The sequence below is a fragment of the Neomonachus schauinslandi genome, chromosome 5 (assembly GCF_002201575.2).
Source record: "Neomonachus schauinslandi chromosome 5, ASM220157v2, whole genome shotgun sequence".
NCBI lineage: Eukaryota > Metazoa > Chordata > Mammalia > Carnivora > Phocidae > Neomonachus > Neomonachus schauinslandi.
Window position 1 is genome coordinate 85,960,552 of NC_058407.1, and position 16,736 is coordinate 85,977,287.

Sequence of the window (16,736 nt, forward strand, 5' to 3'; positions counted from 1 at the left end):
TCCTGATGTGGGGCTCAATCCCAGGACCCTGGGATCATGACCTGAGCTGGAGGCAGACGCTTAATGACTGAGCCACCCAGGCACCCCTGTAGTTTAGGTTTTAATATTGTTTATGAACTCTATGAATATTATAAGGTTGTATATTTAAGAATATGAAGAGCTGAACTGATACACAATATAGGTAATTTTGCAATTCAAAGAGAAAGTCTCTATTATCCCAGTTAGTGATCCATTTTTAAAAGCCCCACTTTAAGTCACGTGGCACAAATTATACCATAATTGATCTGCGTACTTCAGACATTTATTCAGATGAGAGCTTATGATTATAAGTTAAAAAACAAACAAACAACCCAAACACCTAGGGGTGCAAAGCTGGCTCAGTTGGGAAAGCATTCACCTCTTGATCTCAGGGTTGTGAGTTCGAGCCCCATGTGGGTATAGAGATTATTAAAAATAGAAAATAAAAAACCAAACACCTAAGTTTTAAGAGGCAAATTTTGAGGAAGAATTCAAACCGAATAGAGAACATATGTCAGACAAGGTATTTTTTGTCAGTAAAGACATGCATTGATGGAACAAATAATTATCAACTTCTTTACTTTTTCCAATTCAATTAAATTCCTACTGATGAGTTAAAGTCATTTATTAAATTGCTAAATTCTGTAAACTTGACTGGTCACATTTATCCAATACAGATCATGGGGCATTACGACTACATAGGAGCCAGAAAAAAGAATGGAATAAGATATAAGGTGTAGTCCTTATTTTATATATGCTCTAAACACTTTGCCCATAGGAATTAAAAATGTTACACATGTGATATACAGCAACTTTCCCCCCATACCCTACCCGAAGCGAGTAGATGCTACTCAGGTCCGGGAAACCAGTGCTGTTGAAACAGGCGCATTCTGGCTAGGTTTACTGAGGGTTTTTTTTTTTTTTTTTTAATCTTTTATTTTTAAGTAATCTCCACACCTAAGGTGGGGCTCGAATTTACAACCCTGAGATTGAGAGAGTTGTATGTTCTACCCACTAAGCCAGCCAGGTGCCCCTAGATCTACTGAGTTTTTAAGAAAAGCTACAAAGTTCCTATTTTTTTTTTTTTAAAGATTTTATTTATTTATTTGAGAGAGAGCACGAGAGGGAGGAGGGTCAGAGGGAGAAGCAGACTCCCTGCTGAGCAGGGAGCCCGATGCGGGACTCGATCCAGGGACTCCAGGATCATGACCTGAGCCGAAGGCAGTCGCTTAACCGACTGAGCCACCCAGGCGCCCCACAGTCCCTATTTTTTTTAACCACAGGGAATGTTCCCTTATTTTTATTTTTTAAGATTTTATTTATTTGAGAGAGTGAGAAAGAGAAGGAGCAGGGAGAAGGGGTAGAAGCAGACTCCCTGCTGAGCAGGGAGCCTGACGTGGGGCTCGATCCCAGGACCATGAGATCACAACCCGAGCTGAAGGCAGATGCTTAACCCACTGAGCCACCTGGGCACCCCAAAATCCCAATCTTTAAATGTTGGCAACCAACAGGGAGCCTGGGTGGCTCAGTGAGTTAAGTGTCTGCCTTTGGCTCAAGTCACGATCTCTGGGTCCTGGGATCAAGCTCGGCTTCAGGCTCAGCACTCAGTGGGGAGCCTCTCCTCCCTCTTCCTCTGCCCCTTCCCCTGATCATGCTCTCTCTCTCTCAAATAAATAAAATCTTAAAACAAAAAAAATGGTGGCAACCAACACATTTTTTTTGTGGGCTAAGAAAACTCCACATTTATTCATAAATATTAATACTTACAAATATTTATAACTATTAATTCAACGGTTTGAAATAAATCATTATCAAATAGAATCTAGTAGCACCTTAAAGGAAAAATACACCATAAATGAGGTTTATGTTAGGAATGCAAATGGATGGTTTTTAAATTTTTTTATTTCTCTCTCCCCACCCCCCTCTTTCTTTCAGCAGGCTCCATGCCCACTGTGGAGCCCAATGTGGGGCTTGAACTTATAACCCTGAGATCAAGACCTGGGCTGAAGAGTCAGACCCTTAACTGACTGAGCCACCCAGGCGCCCTGCAAATGGATCGTTTAATTTAGAAAATCTAGTAAATGTAACTCAATACATTAATATATAAAGAGAAAAACATGATCGCTAGCAAGGCATTTAATGAAATTCAGTATCCTTTCATGAAAAAGGAAAACTTGGGGCACCTAGGTGGCTCAGTCAGTTGAGTGTCTGCCTTCAGCTCAGTTTGTGATCTCAGGGTCCCGGGATCAAACCCTGCGTTTGGTCCCTGCTCAGCGGGGAGTCTGCTTCTCCCTCTCCCCACCGCTCATTCTCACTCTCTCTCAAGTGAATAAAATCTTAAAAAAAAAAAAAAAAAAAAAAGGAAAGCTTTAGTGAAATGAAAATGAATGGATACTTCCACGATATGATCAATGTAGATAGTCCACACCAAAGCCAGTACCATGATCAGTGGGAAAAATTTAAAAGCATTTCCACTTAAGTCAACAACAGAATTAGGATATCCACTACCTTCTCTATTAACACCATTGTGCAACTACCGGCTCCAGAGAAGGAAGATACATAAAATGAGGAAAGGAAAATTACAATCATGACATAACTGTATATCTGGAAAATCCCAGCAAAACCGCTAACTACTACAAATTACAAAACTACTAACTAACTACTACAACTACTACTAAAAACATTTAGATAATTTAAAAGGGTAATGCCAGTCTTAACTGGGGCAATGTGGTATGCCGTAAGTGGAATCTCACTGTGGTTTTAATCTGCATTTCCCTGTGACTACAAAAACTGCCCTTTTTTTTTTTTTAAGATTTTATTTATTTATTTGTCAGAGAGAGAGAGACACAGAGAGAGCACAAACAGGGGGAGTGGCAGGCAGAGGGAGAAGCAGGCTTCCCGCCGAGCAAGGAGAGTGATGTGGGGATCGATCCCAGAACCCTGGGATCATGACCTGAGCCGAAGGCAGATGCTTAACCGACTGAGCCACCCAGGCGCCCCAACACTGCACTTCTTTTCATACACTTATTTGCTATGTGAATATACTCTCTTGTGAAGTGTCTGCTCAAGTGTTGTATACTCCCTGATTTTTTTTTTTTTTAATCTTGGCCGTGTATTGTGTATTCATCAACAAGGAGAACAAAGATCTGGTTTGTAGGTGGCTGGTTGTGAACCTCTGCTTTAAAAGTTTCTCAAAAAAGGGCGCCTGGGTGGCTCAGTTGGTTAAGCGACTGCCTTCGGCTCAGGTCATGATCCTGGAGTCCCGGGATCGAGTCCCGCATCGGGCTCCCTGCTCGGCAGGGAGTCTGCTTCTCCCTCTGACCCATCTCCCTCTCATGCTGTCTCTCATTCTCGCTCTCAAATAAAAATAAAATCTTTAAAAAAAAAAAAAAAAGTTTCTCAAAAAAAAAAAAAAAGTTTCTCTAAATCATGGCTATATGCCTGATATTTCATTAACTTATACACTACCCAAATTTTTACTTAGCACTTACTACACAATTATTGATTGGATAAATGAAAGCGACTTTCCCCTCTACTGTTTTTATTAAACAGAGGAGATAAAAAGGACTAAGTAGGGCGCCTGGGTGGCTCAGTTGGTTAAGCGACTGCCTTTGGCTCAGGTCATGATCCTGGAGTCCCTGGATCGAGTCCCGCATCGGGCTCCCTGCTCGGCAGGGAGCCTGCTTCTGCCTCTGACCCTCCCCCCTCTCATGTGCTCTCTCTCTCATTCTCTCTGTCTCAAATAAATAAATAAAATCTTTAAAAAAAAAAAAAAAAAGGACTAAGTGTAAAATATGTGCAAGCATAAAGAATGACCAACCCATTTGGTCATCACATAGCTTAGAAACATCATCATGACCTTAAAACACTCCCTAATCCCCTCTCCTTTCCTGTCTCTCCTCAGAGGTAATTAACTGTCGAATTATGCATTTATCTTCCTCCTCGTTTTTTTTATAGTTCTGTAATATTTGAATTCCTAAAAAAAAAAAAAAAACAACTTTCAGTTTTGCATATTTTTAACTTACACATATGTGGAGCTATATGCTATGTATCTTTCTACAACCTGATGTTTTCCCTCAACATTAGGTTAAATTTTTTAAGTTTTAGATGTTTTTATAAACATGACATAGCTATATTTTATTTTTAATCCAGTTTGACAACCTTCTTTCAAGAGAAGCATTTAGTCTAATTATATTTGTTATAATTATAATTACTCATGTATTTAGATTTATTTCTGCCACTATTTTTTTTTAAAAGATTTTATTTATTTATTTTACAGAGAGATACACAGCGAGAGAGAGAACACAAGCAGGAGGAGTGGGAGAGGGAGAAGCAGGCTTCCCGCGGAGCAGGAAGCCCGATGTGGGGCTTGATCCCAGGACCTTGGGATCATGACCTGAGCTGAAGGCAGTCGCTTAACGACTGAGCCACCCAGGCGCCCCCACCCTATTTTTTGTTTAACATTTTTCCCACTTCCTCTGTATTTTCTTTTTCTTCTTTTGGATTCTTGTTCGGTTTGCTTCCCTTCTAGTTTGGAAACTATACAGTCTATTTCTTTTCTTTATCTTATCCTTAAGCATGCACGCTTATTAAAGTATAAAAGTAATCATGATCATTACCATCCTCTGGAACAATACAAGGACTTCAGAACATATTAATACCAACAAATTTCCTCCTGTTTTATATGCTATTGCTTTCAAATATTTTAGTTCTCTGCTTCTCAGACTTTCCATAACTGACCACCTTCCTTCTATATGAAGTGCTGCAGAACTCTCTCAAATGACAGTAAGTGGCAAATTCTCCTGTTTTTGTTTTCTTAAAAAAGATTTTATTTACTTATTTTTGAGAGAGAGCACGCGCGAGTGAGTGCACGAGTAGGGGGGAGGAGGGGCAGAGGGAGAAGCAGACTCCCCGCTGAGTAGGGAGCCTGATGGAGGGAACAATCCCAGGACCCCGCTATCATGACCTGAGATGAAGGCAGATGCTTAACCAACTGAGCCACCCAGGTGCCTCAAACTCTCCAGTTTCTGTCTTTACTGTTCTTTCCTAGTTTTATTGAGGCAAAATGTATAACTAAGATGCAGAGATCTTAAATTCTTAAATGCACAACTGGTGAGGTTTGATAAATGCATTCTTATCCCTAGCTGCATACGCATACATCTGTGTAATCATTTCAATCAAGATAGACCATCTTCGTCACCCCACAAAATTCCCTTCCAGTCAATCCCACCCTTCTGCCAAAGGCAACTGTTTTGTTGTTGTCTATCACCAATAGATTAGTTTTGTCTATTCTCAGACTTCATATAAAGGGAATCATATACCTGTCTCTTTATGTCTGACTTCTTTCACTTAACGTAATTTTTTTCATATTTATACAAGTTGCTGAGAGTCACACATGTACATCTATCAATGTTTTTTAATTGCTGAGGAGTATTCCATTATATGAAGATATCATAACTTGTTTATCCATACTCTTGTTTACAGACATATGGGTTGCCCCCAATTTTTGTTTATAATGAATTAAAACTGCTGTAAAAATCCTTGTAGAAGTTTTTTTTGAGGAATGATGTTTCCATTTTTTTAGGTAAATATATAGGAGCAGAACTGTTGGATGTGATAATTGCATATTTAATTTAATTTTAATTTTGTAAGAAACTACCAAACTGTTGTTCTATCTTATACCACCATCAGAAGTGTGTGTGAATTCCAACTGTTCCGTGTCCTAACAAACACTTGGTAGTAGGTCTTAATTTTAGCTATTCCATAAGGTGTGAACTGATTTTAATTTGCATCAAAACTGCATTTATGATTGATCAGTTGTAAAACTTTTTCATATGTTTGTATACTTTATTTGTTTCCAAGTCTTTTGCCTACTTTTATTGGGTTGTCTTTATTATTGCTTTGCAAGACTGTTTATATAATCTGAATACAAGGCCTTTGTCATATGATATATATACTATTTTCTCCCATTCTAATGGGGAGGAGTTTTAAATTTTGATGAAATCTAATTAATCAGTTTTCATTGAGAGTATAGCCCTCAGAGGTTTCCAGCTTTACTTGAGGGGGTGTCCTATCAGATTCCTAATTTGTTCAGGTTCTGAGCTTTGTACTGTCACAAGGCATTTTAGTGCTCCACTTAAATTACTGGATTCCTCCTCTCATAAACTCACGACCCCAAGATCAAGAGTCCACATGCTCTATAGACTGAGCCAGCCAGATGCCACTGCATATAACTTTTGATTCCTCAAAAACTAGGCTATTAACTATTAATAGCCTATTGTTGACTGGCAACTACTAACATGTTATTTTGTATGTTGTATGTGTTATATACTGTATTCTTACAATAAAGTAAGCTAGACAAGAGAAAACCCTATTAAAACAACCATATGGAAAATACATTTACAGTACTGTACAATATTTATTGAAAAAAAAATCTGCATTTAAGTGGACACTCATAGTTCAAATCTATGTTGTTCAAGTCAACTGCATGTGAACACACACACATACAGTTTTTTATGAGACATGTACACATTTTCCTATATAACCACAATATCACACTGTTGATAATCTCTAGAACATACTTAAATTTCCATAACTGTCCCAAGAATCTCTTTAGAGACTTCAAAAAACATTTACTTATCATTTTTTTTAAAGTAATCTCTTCATCCAACATAGGGCTTAAACTCACAACCCTGAGATCAAGAGCTGCATGCTCCACTGACTGAGCCAGCCAGGTGCTCCTAGAGATTTTTTTAAAACCACAATCTAGGTGCTTGGGTGGCTCAGTTGTTAAGTGTCTGCCTTCGGCTCAGGTCATGATCCCAGGGTGGGATCGAGCTCCGCATCGGGCTCCCTGCTCTGCGGGAAGCCTGCTTCTCCCTCTCCCACTCCCCCTGTTTGTGTTCCCTCTCTCACTGTGTCTCTCTCTGTCAAATAAATAAAATCTTAAAAAACAAAACAAAACAAAACAAAAAACCCCACCACAATCTAAAAGAGATAGTACAAGATGGCAGAGGAGTAGGAGACCTTAGTTTCGTCTGGTCCCAGGAATTCAGCTAGATAGCTATCAAATCATTCTAAACACCTGTGAACTTAACCAGAAAGCTAAGAATAGCTGCAACTCTCCAAATAGAAAAGCCACCACTTTCTGCAAGAATGACAAGATGGAAAATCTCACATCAAAAAAGAGAAGAAGAGGCAGTAATGACTGCCAGGGACCTAATCAGTATGGATAGAAGTAAGAAGTCGGAACTAGAGTTCAGAATAACGATTATAAATTTACCAGCTGGGCTTGAAAAAAGCATAGAAGATACTAGAGAATCCCTTTCTGGAGAAATAAAAGAACTAAAATCTAATCAGACCAAAATAAGAAAGGCTACTACTGAGATGCAATAAAAAATGGAGGGTCTAACTGCTAGAATAAATGAGGCAGAAGAGAGAATTAGTGATATAGAAGACCAAATGATGGAGAATAAAGAAACTGAGAAGAAGAGAAACAACCACTGGATCATGAGGGGAAAATTCGAGAGATAAGTGATATCATAAGGCAAAACAATATTAGAATAATTGGGATCCCAGAAGAAGAGAGGGAGAGAGAGAGTCAGAAGGTACACTGGAACAAATTATAGCAGAGAACTTCCCTAATCTAGGGAAGGAAACAGGCATTCAAGTCCAGGAGGCACAGAGAACGCCCCCTCAGAATCAATAAAAATAGGTCAACATCATGGAATATAACAGTGAAACTTGCAAATCTCCAAAAAAAAGGAGAAAATCCTGAAAGCAGCTAGGGACAAGAGGTCTGTAACGTATAAGGGTAGAAACATTAGACTGGCAGCAGATCTATCCACAAAGACCTAGCAGGCCAGAAAGAACTGGCAGGATATATTCAGGGTGCTAAATGATAAAAATATGCAGCCAAGAATACTTTATCAAGCTATGATGTCATTCAAAATAGAAGGAGAGATAAAAAGCTTCCAGGACAAACAGAAACTAAAAGAATTTGTGATCACTAAACCATACCTGCAAGAAATACTAAAGGGGATCCTTTAAGCAAAAAGAGAGGCCAAAAGTAACACAGACCAGAAAGGAACAGAGACAATATACAGAAACAGTGACTTTACAGGTAAAACAATAGCACTAGATTCGTATCTTTCACTAGTTACTCAGAATGTAAATGGGTTAAATGCCCCAATCAAAAGACACAGGGTAGCAGATTAGACAAAAAAGCAAGGACCATTGATATGCTGTGTGTCAAGAGACTCATTTTAGACCCAAAGACACCTCCAGATTGAAAGTGAGGGAGTGGAAAACCATTTATCAGGCTAATGGATATCAAAAGAAAGCTGGGGTGGCAATCCTTATATAGACAAATTAGATTTTAAACCAAAGACTGTAATGAGGAAGGACACTATATCATAATTAAAGGGTCTATCCAATGAGAAGATCTAACAATTGTAAATATTTATGCCCCTAACATGGGACCAGCCAAATATATAAGCCAATTAATAACAAAATCTAAGAAACACATCTATAATAATACAATGATAGTGGGAGATTTTAACACCCCCTCACTGCAATGGACATATCATCTAAGCAGAAGATCAACAAGGAAACAAGGGCTTTGAATGACACAATGGATACACTCAGAGCATTCCATCCTAAATCAACAGAGTACATATTCTTCTTGAGTGCACATGGAACATTATCCAGAATAGATCACATACTAGGTCACAAATCAGGTCTCAACTGGTACCAAAAAACTGGAATTACTCCCTGCATATTTTCAGATCACAATGCTTCGAAACTGGAACTCAATCACAAGAGGAAATTTGGAAAGAACTCAAATACATGGAGGCTAAAGAGCATCCTACTAAAGAATGAATGGGTCAATCAGGAAATTAAAGAAGAATTAAAAAAATTCATGGAAACAAATTAAAATGAAAACACAACTGTTCAAAGCCTTTGGGATGCAGCAAAGGTGGTCCTAAGAGGGAAGTATATAGCAATATAAGCCTTTCTCAAGAAACAAGAAAGGTCTCAAATACACAATCTAAAGGAGCTGGAGAAAGAACAGCAAATAAAGCCTAAATTCAGCAGAAAAGAATAAAGATTAGAGCAGAAATCAATGAAATAGAAACCAAAAGAAAAGTAGAACAGATCAACGAAACTAGAAGCTGGTTCTTTGAAAAAATTAATAAGACTGAAAAATTCCTGGCCAGACTTATTAAAAAGAAAAGAGAAAGGACCTAAATTTTTATTTCAGAGGAGAGATCAGGGGTGCCTGGGTGGGTTGGTTGGTTGGGAGTCTGCCTTTGGCTTGGGTCGTGATCTTGGGGTCCTGGGATCCAGCCCCGCATCTGGCTCCCTGCTCGGCGGGGAGTCTGCTTCTCCCTCTCCCTGCCACTCCCCCTGCCACGCCCCCTGCCTGTTCTCTCTCTCCAGCCCCCTCTTCTCTGCCAAATAAATAGATAAAATCTTAAAAAAAAAAAGATCATGGGCGCCTGGGTGGCTCAGTTGGTTAAGCGACTGCCTTCGGCTCAGGTCATGATCCTGGAGTCCCGGGATCGAGTCCCGCATCGGGCTCCCCGCTCGGCAGGGAGTCTGCTTCTCCCTCTGACCCTCCTCCCTCTCATGCTCTCTGTCTCTCATTCTCTCTCTCTCAAATAAATAAATAAAATCTTTAAAAAAAAAAAAAAAAAGGTCACAACCAACACCAAAGAAATACAATTATAAGAACACATCATGAGGAATTATATGCTAAAAAATTAGGCAATCTGGAAGAAATGGATGTATTCCTAGAAACTTATAAACTACCAAAACTGAAACAGAAGAAATAGAAAGCCTGAACAGACCCATAACCAGCAAGGAAATTGAAGCAGTAATCAAAAATCTCCCAATAAATAAGAGTCCAGGGCCAGATGGCTTCCCAGGGGAATTCTACCAAACATTTAAAGAAATATTAATACTTATTCTTCTAAAGCTGTTTCAAAAAATAGAAATGGAAGGAAAACTTCCAAATTCATTTTATGAGGCCAGCATTACCTTGATCCCAAAACCAAAGACCCCACTAAAAAGGAGAATTAAAGACCAATATCCCTGATGAACATGGATGTCAAAATTCTCACCAAGATACTAGCCAATAGGATCCAACAGTACATTAAAAGGATTATTCACCATGACCAAGTGGGATTTATTCCTGGGCTTCAAGGATGGATCAATATCCACAAATCAATCAATGTGATACACTACATTAATAAAAGAAAGGACAAGAACAAGAACCATATGAACCTCTCAACAGATGCAGAAAAAGCATCTGACAAAATACAGCATCCTTTCTTGAATAAAACTCTATACAGTGTAGGACAGAGGGAACATACTTCAATATCATAAAAGCCATATATGAAAAGCCCACAGTGAATAGCATTCTGAGAGCTTTTCCCTAAGGTCAGGAAGACGACAGGGATGTCTACTTTCACCAGCCTCAGCAATCAGACAACAACAAAAAATAAAAGGTATCCAAATCAGCAAAGAAGTCAAACTTTTATTCTTAGCAGATGACATGGCAACTCTATGTGGAAAACCCAAAAGGCTCCACCCTAAAATTGCTAGAACTCATACAGGAATTCAGCAACATGGCAGGATATAAAATCAATGCACAAAAATACAATTTTAGTTGCATTTCTATACACAAACGAGACAGAAGAAAGAGAACTTAAGGAATCGATCCCATTTACAATTGCACCTAAAACCATAAGATACCTAGGAATAAACCCAACGAAAGAGGAAAAGGATCTGTACTCTAATAACTATAGAACACTTATGAAAGGAATTGAGGAAGACACAGAGAAATGGAAAAACATTCCATGCTCATGGATTGGAAGAACAAATATTGTTGAAATATCTATGCTACCGACTGCACTTTATACATTCAATGCAATCCCTATCAAAGTATCATCCACTTGTTTTCCACAGAGCTGGAACAAATAATCTAAAATTTGTATGGAACCAGAAAAGACCCCAAATAGCCAGAGGAATGTTGAAAAAGAAAACCAAAGTTGGTGGCATCACAATTCCGGACTTCAAGCTCTCTTACAAAATTGTAATCATCAAGACAGTATGGTACTGGCATAAAAAGAGATACATAGAACAATGGGACAGAATATAGAGCCCAGAAATGGACCCTCAACTCTATGGTCAACTAAACTGCGACAAAGCAGGAAAGAATATCCAGTGGAAAAAAGACAGTCTCTTCAACAAATGGTGTTGGGAAAACTGGACAGTCACATGCAGAAGAATGAAACTGTACCATTTCCTTACACCATACACAAAAACAGACTCAAACGGGATAAAAATTCTAAATGTGAGACAGGATTCCATTAAAATCCTAGAAGAGAATACAGGCAGCAGCCTCTGTGGCCTCAGTTCCAGCAACATCTTGCAAGACGTATCTCCAAAGGCAAGGAAAACAAAAGCAAAAATGCATTATTGGGACTTCATGAGATAAAAAGCTCTTGTACATGAAAGGAAACAGTCAACTAAACCAAAAGACAACATATAAAATAGAAGATATTTGCAAATGTCTTATCAGATAAAGGGGTGTTATCTGAGATCTATAAAGAACTTATCAAACTCAACACCCAATGAACAAATAATCCATTCAAGAAATGGGCAGAAGACATGAACAGACACTTCTCCAAAGAAGACATAGAAATGGCCAACAGACACATGAAAAAATGCTCCACATCACTCGGCGTCAGGGAAATACAAATCAAAACCACAATGAGATACCACCCCACACCAGTCAGAATGGCTAAAATGAACAACTCAGGAAACAACAAATATTGGGGAGGATGTGGAGGAAGAGAAACCTTCTTACACTGCTGGTGGGAATGGAAGCTGGTGCAGCCAGTCTGGAAAACAGTATGGAGGTTCCTCAAAAAGTTAAAAATAGAGCTACCCTATGACTTAGCAATTGCACTACTAGGTATTTATCCCAAAGATATAAATGTAGTGATCCGAAGGGGCACCTGAACCCCCAATGTTTATAGCAGTGATGTCCACAATAGACAAACTACAGAAAAAGCCCAGATCTCCATGGACAAATGAATGGATAAAGATGATGTGGTATATATATGCAATGGAATATTACTCAGCCATCAAAAAAGGAGAATTATTACCATTTGCAACGACATGGATGGAACTAGAGGGTATTATGCTAAGCGAAATAAGTCAATCAGAAAAAGACAGTTACCATATGATCTCACTCATGTGGAAATTAAGAAACAAAACAGAGGATCGTGGGGGAAGACAGGAAAAAATAAAAGATGAAATCAGAGAGGGAGACAAACCATAAGAGACTCTTAATCTTAGGAAACAAACTGAGGGTTGCTGGAGGGGATGGGGTAACTGGGTGATGGACATTAATGAGGGCACGTGATGTAACGAGCACTGGGTATTATGTAAAACTGATGAGTCACTGACCTCTACCTCTGAAACTAGTAATACATTATATGTTAATTAATTGAATTAAAAACAAACCACAATCCAATCAAGGTTGAATCATTGCACTGTATCTGGCTTTTTCTATCTTTTTATTCTTGAATACTGCCCCTCTATCCTTTTTCTTTACAACCCTGAAGAATGATCAGTATTTAAAAAAAAAATCAGGGGTGCTGGGCTGGCTCAGAAGGAAGAGTGTGCAAATCTTGATCAATCTCCTATCTCCACATTGTGTGTAGAGATTACCAAAAATAATTAAACTTTAAGAAGTCAGAGTACACGCAGTAAGAATACTATGTCATGGAATTTGTTTATTTATGTGTTTTTTTTGGTTAAGTAAACTCTACGCCCAATGTGGAGGTCCAACTCATGACCCCAAGATCAAGAGTCACATGTTCTACTGAATGAGCCAGCAGGGTACCCCTCAGCCCTTGATCTTTTATGTACAATTTTCAAACAGAAGAAAACCAAAACCTCCCTACCCCCAAATCTCAGGAAATGGAAAGCTTTTCAAAAGTTTGGAATGTACTTATTTCTCAGTAAAAGCTAACCTGGACTGATAACGAAGCTTTTTAGTCTTTATCCCTCCTCTTAGGGCGAATATTCCAGAAATATTACGTTATTTCAGAAGGGGATGTGGCCTCATGCCTAGCTGAGATGACATATAATGCATGGTTTATGGATCATGTTACCTTCCTAATACGTGAAACTTCTGAATTCAGAAGCTCATCATATTCCAAAGGTTTCAGATAAGGGATTGTGGACTTGTATAGATATACTGGGCCAACACATAAACTGATTTTATTGTTAAAATGTCTGAAAAACACAGGAGATAAAACATATCCCAAATGCTGACCTTTAACGGAAGTTTCCATTTCTGAAACAGGTTCTGATTTTTCTTCTCCATTAGATTCATCAACTTCTGCCACTGTTGTTAACTCTGGTTCACTCTTGTAGAGTCTATAATCTGGACCCTTGAAAGGAAGACATGTAATTTCAAAAAAAAAAAAAAAATTGGCACAAGTTTCTTTTATAATGTTTACCTCTAAAGCTTCAAATCAAACCCCCAAAATTGAAAGCTTCAGTCAGCTATCTTGGGTACAGGCACAATTGATATATATAATTGATACATATATATATATATTACAAATAACATAGGAAAAAAAACTGAAATATTTTTAACCAGTAAAAGTTTTGGTTTTCAAATTAAGAATATTCTTATTAGGGACAAAGTCATTAGAACATTTTTTATCCCAGTACATCTGAGGTCTGAAAATAATTATATTGTATTAATTAAATTAGCCCTATTCCTTATCTCCTTAATTCTCTTCTAGCTTACCACATTTTACATTTATTTGTTTAATCCCAAACCTCTTATTTCCAGCTTCCATGGGTAACATCTCTCCTTGGCAATGTCCACATCCTCTAATAGTTTTCCTAGATGGAACTGCCTATATCCCAACCCTTTTATCATTCCTAGCAACAATCTTTTTTCATTTTCACTTCTTTCTGATCCAAGGATATTTTGCCTCTAATATCCTGAAATGGTATATTTAAAATATGACTTCTTAGGCAAATGCAAAGTAACCACTTTACAAAAACATTTATTAAAAATATGAAATTATGAAGTATTAAAATTGTAAAAATATAAAAAAATGAGAATGGTAAAACCAAAACAGGAAAAGCACAAATGATAACTATATATAAACAAACAGAAAAACACTGGCTAAAAGTGGGGTTATAATTAACAAAAAGTTTGAGTGTAAAATAAACTTTCAAAAATGAGAGGGCAGGTACATGATTGATTATTCTGTGGCTAATGAAGCCACTTACACAGTGAGATCCATTTCTTGGATATCCTTGAACTTGATGACTCTTCTTTTCTTCAGGCAGATGGACTGGGCCCCTGCTATAACAGAGCAAGGAGCTGCTATCACTGGGCAGAGGGGGGATTATGGGAGGCTGCTCTGTAAAGTCATAGGACCGAGGAAGTGGAGGACGAGGTGGGACTACTTCCTCTTCCTAAAGATTGTAGAATAGTCACCTTATTTAGATAAGCATATTGAATTAAGTATATCTAAATTCTTTGCAATGGTAAGTTAACTTAAATTCACTTTAAGATAATTAAAGGGACACTGCCAAGCCAAAAGTCTCATATTGGAAAGTAAATAAAAAATGCAAAGTATGATAGCCAGTAACTGGGTCTTAAATATGGTTTTATCTAATTTTTTCCTGTAACATATGGGTTAGTGTTCATCTGAAGCTTAACATCAAAAAAGATGTATAAAACTACTGTTATTTCACTTTAAAAATAGAAGAAAATAATTAATTTAAAAATCTTACTTTTTTCTGGTAATTTTAAGAGACAAAATAAACATTTTTTTGATTGGTTTTAATACAAAATTCAAGACCACAGATGGTTTCAATCAGGTTGACAGTATCTCTTTGTAGTTGTAATTTCTCTATGGTATGCATGACACACAGCCAACTTATCAATCAATCATCCTACAAATTTTACCAAGAATAAGAAACAATGATAAATATTCAAATTACTTGTATTAGAAAAAGTATGACAATGTTAAAGTTTTAACACAGATGAAAAGTAGTGATTCAACTTTTTTTTTTTTTTTTGCATTAAGGGAAGAAAAATCACATCTGTTAGAAGTACCAAAGTACTGAATCAGTGAAATTTCAAGATTAAAACAGTAACTTAAATATATTTAGGAAACATTTCTGTTATGAAGAGAAGACAAATTCTAATTCATGTGTTACACATTTAAAATAATTTAGCGATAGATAATCCAAACTTACCTCATTTTTGTACTTAACTGTTGAGAAAGGCTTTGACCCTGCCATACCTAAAAAAAACCCAAAATGTAACTACTTACACTAAACATATTCTTTAAATCTACATTAAAAGGAATCATTTCATCTCATTTATTTTATCTTATTTTTAAAGATTTTATTTTTAAGTAATCTCTACACCCAAAGTGGGGCTTGAACTCACAACGCCAAGGTTAAGAGTCGCATGCTCCACTCACTGTGCCAGCCATGCGCCCCCATTTCACTTATTTTAAATGAAGCCTTCAGTTTCTAATCCCTTGTTTATTAATGTTTCCAGAATCTGAAAGCAACTGTATTTAAAAACACAAATTAAAATATCTAGTTTAAACAAGAATATAGGGAAATGGGTTTTCTGAAGCACTACTGATGTAAATATAATTCAGTACAATTATTTAGAAGGGCAATTTGGCTGTGCCTAGCAAAATGAAAGATGCGTGCTCATTTCCAACTTCTTGTAATCTCTAGCCTTCACGTTTAGCTATATATACAATAACACACACACACACACACACACACACACACACACACACAACATGGTTTATGACAGAAAAAAACCAAATCCCATACCTGGAAACAACCTGTATGTCCAACAACACAAATGGATACATTATAGTTCATCTATACAATGGACTCTTACAGTTATTATTGCACTATACTGTTAAGGAGAAAAAACCAAATTGTTGAAAAATAAGTATACTATGATTCCATTCTTTGTTGTGGGGAAAAAAAAAATCACAAAAGCAAAACATTATGCATGTGTATAATTATATATAAAAAACAGTAATTTATTTTTGCTGTGGGTGAGGCTGGCAGAACTTTTGTTTTTTACTTTATAAACTTAGTGTACTGATTCAACGTTACAAGAGTGCCTGTTTTCTGATGTCAAAAATCCATTCATATAACAAAAGAAATCCAATTCTATGCATCATCCTATTTACTTATTTATTTATTTAAAAAGTTTATTTATTTATTGTATAGTAATCTCTATACCCAACACGGGGCTAACACGGGGCTCGAACTCACGACTCTGAGATCAAGAGTTGCATGCTCTTTTACCTGAGTCAGCCAGGCACCGTGTGTCATTCCACTGAGACGTAAGATTATGGTCAATTACTGCAGAAAAGCTGATTTACCTGTTTCTGTAGTGCCTCTTTGCTGTTTGTGTTTACTCAGTCCTTCCATGACATCCTGAATTCTCCAAAGTTCTTTCTGAATCTGTGCACGCTGAATTCCTGCTGATTCAGTCTTTCACGAAAAAGAGCCCACATAGAAGGGGAAAAAAAAAAGTTGTAAATCCCACTAATTATATATTTAAAAAAATGAGAATTGCAGTGGATTAAGTTTTGAGAATATTTAACATGCTCTATGTGATTCTC

The 16,736-nt window shown here is 37.3% G+C and overlaps 1 protein-coding gene across 3 annotated transcripts in view; it reads right to left on the reverse strand.

The window, feature by feature from the left end:
* The window catches only part of PLEKHA5 (pleckstrin homology domain containing A5), a 243,214-nt gene that overhangs the window by 14,645 nt on the left and 211,833 nt on the right, over positions 1-16,736 (reverse strand). For 2 of the 3 annotated variants that reach the window (XM_044915450.1, XM_044915449.1), the window contains exons 22-25: positions 16,494-16,605; positions 15,328-15,374; positions 14,350-14,538; positions 13,373-13,490 (exon numbers count right to left, since the gene is read on the reverse strand). In XM_044915450.1, coding sequence (XP_044771385.1) covers positions 13,373-13,490; positions 14,350-14,538; positions 15,328-15,374; positions 16,494-16,605 — 466 coding nt within the window. The remainder of the gene's footprint in view (positions 1-13,372; positions 13,491-14,349; positions 14,539-15,327; positions 15,375-16,493; positions 16,606-16,736) is intronic. The other variant, XM_044915451.1, reaches the window with a different exon arrangement.